A 14028-nucleotide genomic window follows, 5' to 3' on the forward strand; every position below is an offset into this window, starting at 1 on the left:
ACTCCTGCAAACTGTTTACGTTGCAGTCAGAGATTTATTAGGAGACGTTTCGGTACTAGACCTTCATCAGGCAAATCTTATATTTAAAAATGCTTTTAAACAAACATACTAAGAGTCACAAACACTGAAAGAAAAAAAACAACCTTATATTTGAGCCGCCTGTTAGTTTACAGTGTAGATCAGATCAAAATTATTTTATAACATGAAAATATAATCTCAGACACTAACATCTTTAAAAGCAGAGGAGTAAATTACAACAATATTTCAATCAATCATTTTATTTGTATAGCCCATATTCACAAATCACAATTTGCCTAATAGGACGTAACAAGGTGTGACAACCTCTGCCCTTAACCCTCAACAAGAGTAAGGAAAAACTACTAAAAAAATAAAAGTAAATAAAAGATGGACAATTGCTGGAAAGAAATATATAAAAGTAGGGGTTTGTTTCTCTCCACAGTCACCAGCACCGCGTTCTGCCCATTGAGGGTAGTATCTGACCTCTGTATAGTCTTTAAGGTCCCGTACTTCCCTCCCTTTAGATTATATGTGGGTGGAAACAAATAAATTAAAATAATCTAAATTTGTGTCCATCCGGTTTAATTCACTGTGGGGGTGTTCACTTGATATAAGCTGCAGCCATTTTTGTGCCAATATGGTCCTGAATGTCTATTTTATGCTCATGTGTTTATTGTGAATAACCCGAAGCGGAAGTGTTGTCCTTGTTCCTGCGGGTGAGTCGGTGGGACTTGACGGAGGGGCAGACTGGATGAGAGGAGTCAGGGAACAGGTGGATGTCAGAGTAACAAAGACACCGGAGCTGTTTCACACCGGTTCCCACTCGGTGCTGCTGAACCGACCGTCGTCCCGCTCAGTGGCTCTTTGACCGGGGCTCTGCTGCTCTCCTCGCCCTCTCCTCCTGTGTCCAGCCCGTGTTGTCTGGAGGATGCGACGGGCCCACGGTGCTCCGCTCCCTGTGCAAACATCCTTCAGCCGCTGCTGCGCGCTCGTCTCCGAGAACCAAAAGTAGATCGGTATAATTGTTACCGTGCTGGGCAGACATCTCCTCCATCTTCCCTCAGACATGAAGCCGTGAGGCCGCAGGGAAACGTCGCTGGGATTATTTCTCCTCGTCGGTCAGTACAGGTACGTGTGGGAGGGAGGCTGCTGCTCCGCCATACATTTTTCTACGGGCTGCAACACTTGAGAGCTCCGATAGCCACGTAGAGTCAGGGAGCAGCCAGGGTTCACTGCCAGGTGCTGTGGCCTCAGTCCTGCAGCACCTCGGCATCACACGCACTGTGGTCGCACTGACACATGGCATCTCATTGTGCTGTATGGTCACACTCAACATGGTCACAACTGCAGGGCTGCATCTGGCCTTTAAAGGGCCCCATCACACCCGGACCAGGGTTTATAAACACCCACAGTGGTATGAGTGTGAGCATCTGATAGAATAGTCAAATTTTATTTCTAAACTTCATTCATTCAAGCTGCAATGTGCTACTTGATTATTGATGAGGCTTGATTTTATGTACAGATTTTCTTTAAAATGTTTTAGAATCTAAATAGATATGTTTAAACCTTAGACTGTTTAAACCTGCTTTTTTGCCACCACAGTTTTTGTTTGCCTTGACAATTAAGAGCTGTAATTCTCCCACCTACAAAATAAATAAAGGTCTCCCAGTTGACATGGGGTGATGAGGCAAGTTTAGTCTGAAATCAATCAATCAGTTAATCCATTGTTATTTGTATGGCCGATAATCCTAAATCCCAGTTTGTCTCATAAGGCCTAACAAGGTGTGACCTCATCTGCCTTTAACCCTCAGGAAAAAATACAGAGAAAATCCTTATAATAACATTAATGGAGACGTGTATCAATGTTTAAAAAATAGACAAAGTCTGACAGAGATAAAGGGTGCAGAAATTTCAATTGTAATGATAGATTTATTGACAACAATGGAAACACATGCATTACACAGTGTACACAGTCTACTTACTGGTGTACTGTGTAAATTTTGATTAGATTTTGTTGTCCAAAATCGCGCCAGGCATGCAGTTATTGGAAGGCAAGCAAGAGTTACCAGACACCTGCTCCTGTTTTCACACGTAAAACTGTAATAAAAATGATCAAAATATACCTCCCTACTAGGCATATCATAAATCATTAAATACATTATTCCATCAATTAATTTACCTTCCATTATGCTACAAACTGTTTATTCTAATCAATGCTGCAAATAACCTTATCTGTCTGATGTTCTCCATTTTACGTGGGATCTATTGAACTTCTGTCCGTCCTGGGAGAGGGATCCCTCACATGTGGCTCTCTCTGAGGTTCTACGTTCTTTTTCCGTGTTAAAAAGTTGTTTGGTAGTTTTTCCTGACTCTTGTTGAGGGTTAAGGACAGAGGATTTCACACCATGTTAAAGCCCTATGAGACAAATTGTGATTTGTGAATATAGGCTATACAATTTGATTGGTTGATTTATTTATTAGCTATTGTGAAATTCCTTCAAGGTTCTGAGGATTCTGTTTATATTCTGGACAGACATGGACATATACCTCAATCCGACTGGTTGGTGAAGACGTACACTGCAAGACGATGATTCTAGTGTGGTATTTTCTTATAGATTACAGACTACATCATCCACATGTCTGTTCTCACTCATATATGTTTTTCACCTGATACCATTCCTCTGCTGTTGTAAAAAAAAGGGATGTTTTAGTGCTGGTAGTTAAGATGGGACTGGATCTCCTATCCTATTTACTCAACCAGTTTTCATGTTGTTTTCATGTACTGAGCGATTTCCTGTGGAGTTGCTTTATACCATTCATTCTATAGTCATGGAGGTATTTTTGCTCCTAAATACTAAAATCACACATCTATAATTTTTGGCCTGAGATCCTCCAGATCCTTATTTTACATGTATTAGTGAAAATCTTCATGAACTTACATGAATAATTCTAACTGGGTTGGGGACAAGGAGTTTTCTCATTCTTAATACACTACAGAAAAGAAATGTACAGTTTAGTTAAACTCTGGACAGCAATTCATTCAGTAGTAAACAACACAGTACTGTGTTTAGTTAATAGCCCAGATCTGAGAAAACAATAACATAACAAGATGGGTCAAGTTAGAGGATCGTTAACAAACCACAAGGTTTCTCTTTCAACTTATTTAAAGGAAGACAAATATGATTCTTTATTGTAATTGGATAAAGGCAACAATAAAAACTGAATTTTGATTAATTTAATCAAAGTGAACAGTAAACTAAATACTCAACACTTTTGTAGTAAATATTCATCTCAGTTTACAGTGGTTGTATCCTTATAATTTACTTTTGAAGCTTGTGCTTCCAGACCTTTTCAGTGATGGAAGCTACAGATTGTATTATGTGTAGCACCAGCATGTTGCTGGATTGTCTAATGTAACTGAATCTCAGTATGTCAGTGTAAACCTCAAGAGGCAGGGCTGGACTGTATTGGCTTTTTGGATGTGACACTGGAACGAGATGAAACCCACATCTGAACCAAAGTCTTCTTTGAATGCAGCAGAAATCCCACTGAGACTGAAAGAGAATAAATCGAGTAGTCAAAACAATGAATGTGCTGAATAGATGTCGGCTACAGGAGGGACTCACTGTTTACCCGAGAGCTGCACTAGCACTTGTTTACATGCCTTTTTATCTTCGTCAATCTTTTTATTTGCTCAAAAGATCTGAGCTCAGTTGCTAATGCAGACTGTGATCATGACCTGTGTGTTTACTGTTCCCTCCACATCTCTAGTCCTGTCTGTCGGTGTGATGGCTGTGATGTTGGTGCTTCTTCTCTCCATGCTGCTCCTGTCCACCCACACTCTGACTAATGCTTCTCCTTCCTGCCCTGTGAGCTGTCGCTGCTACAGCCTCACCGTGGAGTGTGGCTCCACCAGCCTCAGAGACATCCCCAAACACGTCCCCCCATCCACACAGGTGGGTTCACTACTACAAGAGGAAGCTCAGTGACATTAGCATTAAATCATTTGAGATATTTTGATCCCTATCAGATGTCATGCATTTGGAATTGTGCCATCTATATAATTTGTTTTAGCTCTTTAACACATTCACCGAAACTGAAAAAAAACTCTCATAATCCCTCTTTATCTCACCTTTTCTTCATCCAGACCATCTTCCTCCAGGACAATGTTATTGGTCAGATCCGTAGACAAGACCTTCTTCAGCTAAGGCACCTGCACTACTTGTATCTACAGGTAAACGGACACAAACATACACACGTTTACAAAATCAGCATCAGCAGTAGAACCTGCAAGAAATAAGTTCCTGAGTAATAACCAGCAGCAACGATTTTTGTGTGGTCACCTTCTAATGTTCCTCCTGCTCCAGAACAACACCATCTCAGCAGTGGAGCCGGGCTCCTTCCGGAACCAGGGTCAGTTGCTGGAGCTGGCTCTGAATGGGAACAGGATCCACCTGGTGACGGCTGACATGTTTAAGGGACTCGAGCATCTCCGCATTCTGTACCTGGCAGGAAATGACATCACCCGCCTACTGGACTACACCTTCCGTGGTTTACAGGTAGGAAACATTTTAGTAGATGTCTATAATGGCTTTTATGTTTGACTTTCATGTATTTAAATGGCAAACTCGATACATAGCTATGCAAGATGTATTCACAGTATCCTACTCAGTGTTCTGTATATGAATCTCTGAAGATCATGTAGTATTCTGTCCCTGTCGCAGCGTCTGCAGGAGCTTCATTTGCAGCACAACAGTATAGACATGTTAGCAGACCAGGCTCTAGCTGGCTTGACCTCTCTGGCTCTGCTGGATCTGAGCGGGAACAATCTCCATACCATCGGCCCTGCATCCCTGCGACCTCTTGTCAGCCTGCAGGTGCTGCGCATCACAGGTGAGACGGGACATGTTATTGTGCAGAGATGAAGGGTGGTAAGCAGGACTCTAAAACAAATTTAGAGACAACTGACAGTCGTGTCGGTCGTTTTATTAAAAAAAAAAATTAATTGCAAATTTATGAGAGCTGCTTCTTAATTATCATGATAACCAGCATGCCGTCTCAATTTGGGGGTTTAATGAAAGCCATGTGGATCCTAAAGAAGGAACAGTGGTTATTTCAGTAGATTGAAGTCAGTTCTTGACCTCTGGGAAGAGTATAGTGGCAACAAAGTGTAAGCTCTTAGAAATAACCTGGTTTTCTGCATTAACTGCTATGTAATCTTATCCTTATTATAATGTGCTTCAGCGAATTTTATAATAACATTACTAAATGGCATTATTTTCATTAAATAGGCCTGGTTGAGGTATATTTCAGTGCATATGCAGGGATTTTTTTCATTTTGTATTATTTATACACCTCAGTGTTTAGGGTCATTGTCCTTGTTAAGGTGGCTGGTACACAAGACTGAAAAACAGGGAGTTGAACGCAATGAAGAATTTATTTACAAACTGTAGAATAGCTGAAGATGAGTCTTTGGGTCAGGGTGTAGGGGGTGGGCTGATGCAGAGACTTGATCAAGAGCTGCCTGAAGCAGGATAGCTAGCAGGGAGGAAGCTGGGCCTAGTGAATCCAGAAATCCGAGTAGGGGTTCAGTAGTGAGACGGAGAATGGAGTGGACCAGGGACATCTTGACACGGGATTTACTACAAAAATCACCAAATATCATCAAAAAAAGTTGAAAGGGCTGGAACTTGATTAACTGTTGAGTTGCGTCACAGATCTGGAAGTATGGTGGTATAGGGTCTTCTATGGAGAGGACTTTTTAGAGAGATCAGCAAAAGAAAAAAACTTTCTCAGACCCCAGCACATTGTCTCTGCACCAGTTATTATGGGATTGTTGCAGGATTATGATGTTGGCCGGTGGAAAATCCCACTGGAAATGTAAATGTTTATTTTCCACTTAGTATTAATGCATATAGGTAAAAAAAAACATGTTGAATGAATATGTTTCAGTTTGAGCGTTGATGCTCAAAAGGTTTAGCTGTTCCTTCTGCCCTCTCTCGTCTCGTCTCTCCGCTGCAACCACAATGCAGGATGGTTGCACTGTATCCCAATAGGGTTTGAGTGATTAGTGAGTGACTCAGCCACAGAGGGGGGGGCAGAACCGATGGCAGTCCTGCTGCATCACCTAACCTCTACTGAGCTTTAGACTTACTCACTACTCATTTTGTTTTGCTCACATTCCTTAATTATTTTCTATTGACAACTAAAGCTTAATCAATGCTCCTGCTCAAACCACTTGGTAAAGGTTAAACACAGATATGTTTATGTTACACTCGTCCTGCAGTTATTCCTTGTTCAGTCATTGTACTTTTCTATTCTATTCTTATTTCTAAACTATCAATTCATTCAGTGCAGGGTCTTTGTTTACCATGGGTCAGTTTAAAACCACTCATAAACTTTGTGGAATACAAATCACTATACACCTTATTGACTCATCACCAAACATCTGTCTGTTCTCCTATCACCACAGCCAGTAACCAGGGCCTCTGTTTCACCATAGAGACATTTCAGCCTAACCTCTCATCCTCTGCTTGCTGTAGATAACCCATGGCGCTGTGACTGTGCTCTCCACTGGTTGAGGAGCTGGATTGATGAGGCAGGGCAGCGGCTGCTCAGCTCAGCAGAGCGTCGGCTGGTCTGCATCGAGCCGCCACGTCTCTCCCACCTCAGTCTGGTGGAGGTTCCTCTCAACAGCCTGGTGTGCATCCCTCCACTGGTGCAGCTGGAGCCCAGGAGGCTAGCTGTGCGCCTGGGGGAGAGCCTTAGGGTTTCCTGCCATGCCTCTGGTTATCCTCGGCCACAGGTAGGGACACCTCATGTTGATATGTGTAACTTCCAGCAGCACAGCACAGTTCTGGTTCGTTTCAGTATTCAAAGTACCTCGTCAGCGGTTTGTCATCACCTGAAGATTATTCACACTGAATGTTAGGATGTGACGTGTGTGAATGGTCTGATTGTTTCCAAATCTTTTTTTTAGGGGAATGCTTTTCGAAAACAGGTGAAAGAAGACAAAACTGATCGGTAAACTCTGATTACTCTTGCAGGTGACCTGGAGGAAGGCATCCCAGGGTAAAGTTGTGCTTTCTCCCAGAGGCCTGGTTCAGGAGCTGGGTGCTGGAGGAGGAGGAGTAGGCGGGGCAGAGGAGCGCTCAGAGGAAGGCAAGGTCAGTCTGCAGAAGACTGAAGGCGAGCGCTTTGACCCTGACACCGGCAGTGGCATGCTGTTTCTCAGTAATGTGACTGTGGCTCACGCAGGTTTCTATGAATGTGAAGCCTGGAATGCAGGGGGTGTGGCCAGGGTGACCTTTCAGCTAGCCATTAACTCATCCACTTCCTCCTCCTCGTCCTCCTCCATCTGGGCATCTTGGTCCCAAGTGTCCTCGCCATACTCCCCTGTCTGGCCCCGGCTGAGGAACCACGGCTCGGCTTTGGGCTCAGATGTGAGTCGGGAACCCCTTTACGCTCTAGGCAGCATGGCCTTCAGTGCTCTGGGAGCGGCCACTCAGACTGCCATCGCTGTGGGAATCTCTCTGCTGGCTCTGACCGCTCTGCTGCTGGTCGCCATGATCTACAGTCGACATCACCAACGCGACAAGGAGGCTGATGGAGCTGAGAAGGTTTGTGTTTGTCCGAACTGATAAATAAGAGGAACTGGCTTTGGCTTGAATTGGCTTGACAAAAATATGTTGTACATACCAAACAATTGTTTTCTGACACAATACTTTGAAGAAAGTCCATCTACTTTGCCTTGTTAACATTTATCTTCTCCTCTGGAACTGATGTAATATGTATGATCTGACTATAGACTCGCATCTTATTGCAGAAAGCAGGACTGAATTCAAATGTCTACCTTACAGACTAGGGGCCTCATTTATAAAACAGTCTGTAGGATTCATAGTTAAAGTGTACATGTGCACAAAGGCACGCAAAAAAAGATTCCCAGATTTTACACTCCCTCTGGAAATGTGCGCAAGTGGATCTGCCTCAAATCCTGCTACCCCTACACGACACATTCAACCATAAATGAATATTAAACTAACCTGCTGAACTATGGGGTTCTCTGGTGAATCATGGCATCATGAGATGAGAAAAAGAAGCACAACTTTCTGACACTGACATCGAGGTGTTTGTTAGTGAGGTGGAGGTGAAGAAACACAGATTGTTTGGTGGCCACAGCAGTGATGTCCCTAACAAAAGAAAATGCACAGAGAGACGTGTTGCTGATGCTGTTAATGCAGCGAGTGAGAGTGAATACGACAGAGAGGAAAGTGCTCAGATTTAATGATGGCGGCAAAAAAGAATTGCCTCTCATCGTCAGAATGACCTTAAAATTATACACTGTTATTCATATCAAACACATACCTGTCGGCAAATGAACCCAATGGGGTAAGAAGAACATGCGATTATGGTTCGGCTCTGTCTGTCTTTCTGTGTCATACTGGACTCAGCCCAGCACAAAGATATTTTTGATATTGTGTAATTTGAGTAAGATTTGAATCAGAATATTAAGTTTCCCTGCCAGGAGCAGGAGCAGTTGGCGCAGTTAGAACGTCAACTTCTAACAGATCACAATGAGAGAACAAAAATGTTGCAGAATAAGAGCAAAGCATAGAAACAGTAGATTACTTTGATTTTACTTATTATAGTATGTGGGGCTTTTTACTGCTGTACAAGTCACAGTGTCAACACTATAAACACATCAAAGCAAGTTTTTCTTCTTCACTGGTTCAGTGGGCCTGAAGCCTACTTGCGCATCATCAGGTTTTTTAGAAGTTTTTCCATTCTCATGTTGAGGGTTAAGAACAGAGGATGTCACACCTTGTTAAAACTCTATGAGACAAATTGTGATTTGTGAATATGGACTATACAAATAAAATCGGATTTTATTTTATATGATTTGATCATCTGTTTTGCCAGTCTCCTCCTGTCTGCCCTCATTTTGTTTGTTTGTTTATTTAGTAATTGATTACTCTATTTATTTACTTATTAAAACAAATAGAAAGTGAATACATGCAAGTTAACAGAATTGAATGACAAAGCAAAGTGTGTACAATTCCTCTTGTAAATTTGTTTTATATTATTAGTAGTAGTAGTAGTGATGATAGTTATATTATTTTCACAAATAATCTCCTCATTACAACAATAGCATTATCTTACAAAATAATAATAATGATGATAATCTTGGAGAATTCTTGTCTTGTCACCACCAATGTGACCAATAATCATTTAGTTATTAGTGAACTATAAAACTATAAGTAGACTATATAAGTAACTATAGGCGGGGAAGTTGAAATGTAAACTCACATACTTTGTCGCATCTGCAACCATATTATATATTGTTGTTGACCAAAGTGAATTTTACCCTACAGGAGGAGAGCATCCTCTATGTGAATGACTACTCCGACGGGCCCACCACCTTCGCCCAGCTGGAGGAGTACCGTGACGAGCGCGGCCATGAGATGTACGTCCTCAACCGAGCCAAACCAGTCCTGCCTCCTGCTCCACCCACCGCTGTCTCCACCACTAACTTGGGTTGCTCCGCTCCATCGGACACCTCCAGCCACACCCTCTCCTCAGGGCCTGGCCAGATCGTGACTCCAACTCTTGCCCCCAACAAACAACAGCAGCAGCAGCAGCTGCAGCCCGAGGTTGACATACGGACCATGAGGAGAATGGCGGGGGAGGGAGGGGAGGCTGAGCCTGTGATTACATCAGAGGCTGAAGGGATGTTTCTTAACCACACAGGCCTGTTCATGGACTCTCCAATCGCGTACGAGATTCACTGCTGAAGGGGGGACAGAATCCACTGCAACACAGGTTTCATGTGTGTGTGTGTGTGTGTGTGAAGCAGAGGCTAACAGATGTGCTCATTCCTCTGGAAGGATTTACTTTCTTCAAGACTCATTCACAGTAGTGGACTCTCGTTGGAGACATGGCAGAGCTCACAATCTGGTTTAAATCAATAGTACTGAGACCTCCAGTGGACATTGTGTGACCTTGCATGCCAAAACATCAGTGGTAATGGCCAGTCAAAGGCCCTGTGCTGTTGAAAAAGTCAAGGTGAGCGAGGTATATACTGAGCTGCACATCACTGAACTGTCCTGTAAAGGAACATCCTTGTCAGCATTTATCAGAGCTCCTTTCATCGCAGAACCTTTCACTGTCATCGATGTTCAGGAGTTGACATCTGTCCCCTCAAGACTTCACTCAAAGCTCATTAGTTATTAGCAGGGTGAGTATAATAAACGGGGAAGCCATGAAATCTTTCAGTACATGAGCATGTGGGAACCCTTCTTTATTTTGTAAATGTTGTTTATGTCTTAATTTATTTTGAAAACATTATAGTGATTGTGGGACTGCTGAATTTTGTTACTATTTATTTGAAAATATCATATAATTTTGTTATCGTCTTCTTATCAATGTCTGATCCAGTTCAAGACACCAACAGTGAACCTCCGCTGTCTCTCTCACAAAATGACTTCATCCTTTGGCTACTCTGTCTCTCCGTGGGTTAACTGGTCCTGATCCTAACCTTGCTAATTCTGGGTATTGTGTCATGAAGCAGGTTACTAAGCTAATCGTGTGCAACATCGGCAGTTCAAGATCAGAGTATTTAATATGAGATAACATTAATCTGTTCATACTATGGGGAAATAAGGCTTTTCTGTGATGTTAACAATACAGAATATCCTGTAATCAAACAACAAAGATACAGTAGAATAAGATGCTATAAAAATAAATATAATTTTAATGTTAAAAATGTGTCCAATACAATTGTGGGGATTACTAATGGATGAATAAATGGTCAGCAACAGGATATGTATTCTAGTCTCACAGGGTGAACAAACTAGTAAGAAATTCACTTCAAAAGAGAACTACAATCCACAGGGGGTTTGCATGAATACAGGCTTAAAGAACAGAAAATTCGTTTTTAATAAGTGTGTGGATGTGTTTTTCCAATTAAAAGGCTCATGTTTTATTCAAATGACTTAAAGGTTAAATGTTCATATTCTCTTCAGAGCTAAAATCATTGATTTTAGAATAAAGTGCCAAATCTCTGCTTTAATTTTAGTAGGTTTAAAAGTTGATATTGAAAGAACTGTGTGTGGGATATAGCCTTTTTATTGCATAGACACTTTAACATAAGATCATGTACAAAAACAGAGTTTAGATTGTGTCGTCCTCCAATTAGGAGTAAACAGGTGAACTTTTTTGTAAAGAAGTCAATAATGAGACTACAGAGGGAAAAAAAACACTAAGACAGATATTAAGGGTAATTGAGCAGTTGGGCACACTTTTGAAAGACAAGTGTAAAGATGAAAGATAAAAAAGGACAGGTCGACAGAGGAGCACAAGTAGAGGATGACAAAAAAAATAGGAAACCCCTCTGTGTCTTTGGAAATGCTCTCCACGACGAAGGCGGACATGATGTTTCATTCAACCAAACGTCGTCATGACCTGCGCCTCAGAGGATTTGCCACAAGATGTGAACCACTGCTACATAAACCTGATCTTTCAACAAACAGATGCAGCTGCAGTCCAAAGAAAGGCACAAAAAGGGTTGTGGAAAGACCTATTAAGGACTGATGACACTAAAATCTACCTCTATCAAAATTAATAAATAAACGAAGGAGTGAAGAAAGTGTAGAGAAAAAAGGAGCAGCATGTGACCACAAAGCCACCACCTCGTCTGGCAAACTTGGTTCTGCTCGTGCATACGACTCCAATGGAACCGGCAAAGTGTTTTTGATTGATGGTTTCACTGCTGACAGAAACAACAGTATAAATGCAGAGGTTTACCGGAGCTTTCTTATTGTCATTTACAAATTCAGCGGAATGCATCAAAGCTCAAGTATGTCATCGTCCAGCAGCAACAGTCTGAAACATACTGAAAAATCCCAAAAAACTTTTCAGAGTGGAATATCCTCGACTAGCTGAGACAGACTGCGTTCCACTTACTGAAGTTGACACTAAAGACAGAGACACCTCACAACAAGGTGATGAGCTGAAGAACACTCAACGTGTCTGTCCAATTACTTTTCATCCCCCAAACCTTGGCACTTTGAGTTTGAAGGGGTGTATGTCTCACACAGTTCTTTCTATATTGATGTATATAGGGATTTGATATGAATACGAAATCATCCACGATTTTTATTCAATAGTGTGGTCTTTCAGTTTGAGACAATTGCTTTGTGTCACATTCAGATTCTGTGAAGCTTTCCCTCAGAACACCATTCTCTCAATAAGCCCAAGCTCAAATATTCAAATTAGCTCAGCTTTTTGGCCGTTTTTACTAATATATACCGTTTATTGCATAAATGTCCTGTGCGTCAGTTTCAAACCAATAGAATACCGCGATGTTGCCCATTTATACAGTATCATCATCACTGTCCCCACTGAGGGTACATTTGCTTTCCCGTTGTCAGCAACTTTATGGTCGGTTACTGTTTAACCAGGTTCAGCGCATCGGCCCACCAGCATGAATCCCCAAAGTCAATGACCTCATTTGTTTTCGCGAAACACAGTTAGGTGAAACGGCTCATGACTAAGTGTCTAAAGTCTGGTTGGAGTAAGTCCATTTCTTTTCAGTTGTACAAATAAACTCTGTCCATCTAAATGTCTTCAAAATAATTAAAAGGGATTTGTGATTGTTTTCTTCAGATGAACCCTTTGTTCAGTCATTCTCTCGTTTTTTGTCTTCACAATGTTTTTTGTCAACAATGAAATTAGAGAAGATCCAGCCACAAGATTGTACACCTATTTCTATATTATGTTTTTCTATAATATAAAGAAGATGTTATTGCAGAGTAGCCAAAAACTGTATTCCTGTGTGAAAGACATTTCTCCTTGAAAATATGTATCTCTCTTTAAAGGGCTATATGTGTTTTGCTATTGCTACATAGCCAATGTTAGCATTAGTAGCTGTAAGAGAGAGCTGTCTACAGTAATGGGAAGCAACTGTAACTCTTGTTTTTCTTCTTGTTCTATTCACATGTGAGGGATCCCTCTCCCAGGACGGACAGAAGTGAAGTAGATGCCACATGTAACTGAACACATAAACAAAATTACAATATTTACAACATGATTAGAAGAAACAGTTTTCAACAGAATGGAAAGTGTCAATGTATAAAGTATTTATACATAAGAACAATAGCCATACACCGACAAAGATGTCAAGAGTTTTGGTGATAACAGCTGACTTTGTTGCCAGGGAGAGCGTGGCCTAGGGGATAGAGCGGGTGCTCTGCAACAAGAAGGTTGCCGGTTCGAATCCCACTCTATCCCATCTGCATGCCTAAGTGTCCTTGGCAAGATACTGAACCCCTAAATGGCCCCTCATAAATGCTGAGTGTTCTAAAAATTGTTAGTCGCTTTGGATAAAAGCGTCAGCTAAATGACATGTAATGTAATGTAAAAGAAAAACATGTGATCACTGCAGTGGAGTTAATACTTAAAATGTAATTTTGAAGTTTAAAGTTTTATTTGTCATATGCAGTTAAAACAGGGTCAACATTACATTGAAATGTGTTGGAGAACAGGAAACCGGTCAGCTCAGAAGTGCAATAGTTAAATAAAAATTGAATTTGAGATAAAAGCAAGGTAAAAAGAGGTTACTATAAAAATAATAAAATGCAATACAATACAAAACTAAAACTGCATACATTCAATGGTGCCTTAACTGTATGGAGTGTTTTTCCATCGGTCTCTGCCTGTTCCACCACCCCTCACCTGAATCCAGAGGAGAATTTGTTGCTGTTGTGAACTCGTCTGAGTAGAGAACCACCCGCTGTTGAAAGTCAAGCCTCAATTCTCTTGAGCCTCTGCACGGCTTATGTTAGTGTAAAATGCTAAATCATTTGTGCTTGCTACATGACTTCAAAGTATATTGAGTTGTAATTTTGATTAAAGTTTAAGCCTTTGGCAAACCTCTTAAACCTTGACCAAACTTGGAATACAGTCTATTGAGACTGAGAGACACATTTCTCTGAGAGAAACAGGGACGAGAAA

The 14028-nt window shown here is 41.4% G+C and overlaps 1 protein-coding gene across 1 annotated transcript; it reads left to right on the plus strand.

The window, feature by feature from the left end:
• Nucleotides 1-630: 630 nt before the first annotated feature.
• On the plus strand, nt 631-12701 carry LOC133960381 (leucine-rich repeat-containing protein 24-like). Its single transcript, XM_062394932.1, has 8 exons — nt 631-1146; nt 3790-3974; nt 4166-4252; nt 4386-4577; nt 4743-4911; nt 6561-6823; nt 7065-7637; nt 9390-12701. Exons 2-8 carry the CDS (start codon nt 3807-3809, stop codon nt 9807-9809), a joined length of 1872 nt encoding a protein of 623 aa, XP_062250916.1. The 5' UTR covers nt 631-1146; nt 3790-3806; the 3' UTR covers nt 9810-12701.
• The last annotated feature ends 1327 nt before the right edge of the window (nt 12702-14028 follow it).

The sequence above is a fragment of the Platichthys flesus genome, chromosome 9 (assembly GCF_949316205.1).
Source record: "Platichthys flesus chromosome 9, fPlaFle2.1, whole genome shotgun sequence".
In the NCBI taxonomy this organism is placed as follows: domain Eukaryota; kingdom Metazoa; phylum Chordata; class Actinopteri; order Pleuronectiformes; family Pleuronectidae; genus Platichthys; species Platichthys flesus.

Coding starts and splice junctions, on each gene's coding strand:
- LOC133960381 (XM_062394932.1), top strand. CDS start 3,807: ATGGCTGTGATGTTGGTGCTTCTTCTCTCCATGCTGCTCCTGTCCACC. Junction 3,975..4,165: donor ACGTCCCCCCATCCACACAG/GTGGGTTCACTA, acceptor TTCTTCATCCAG/ACCATCTTCCTCCAGGACAA. Junction 4,578..4,742: donor ACACCTTCCGTGGTTTACAG/GTAGGAAACATT, acceptor TCCCTGTCGCAG/CGTCTGCAGGAGCTTCATTT.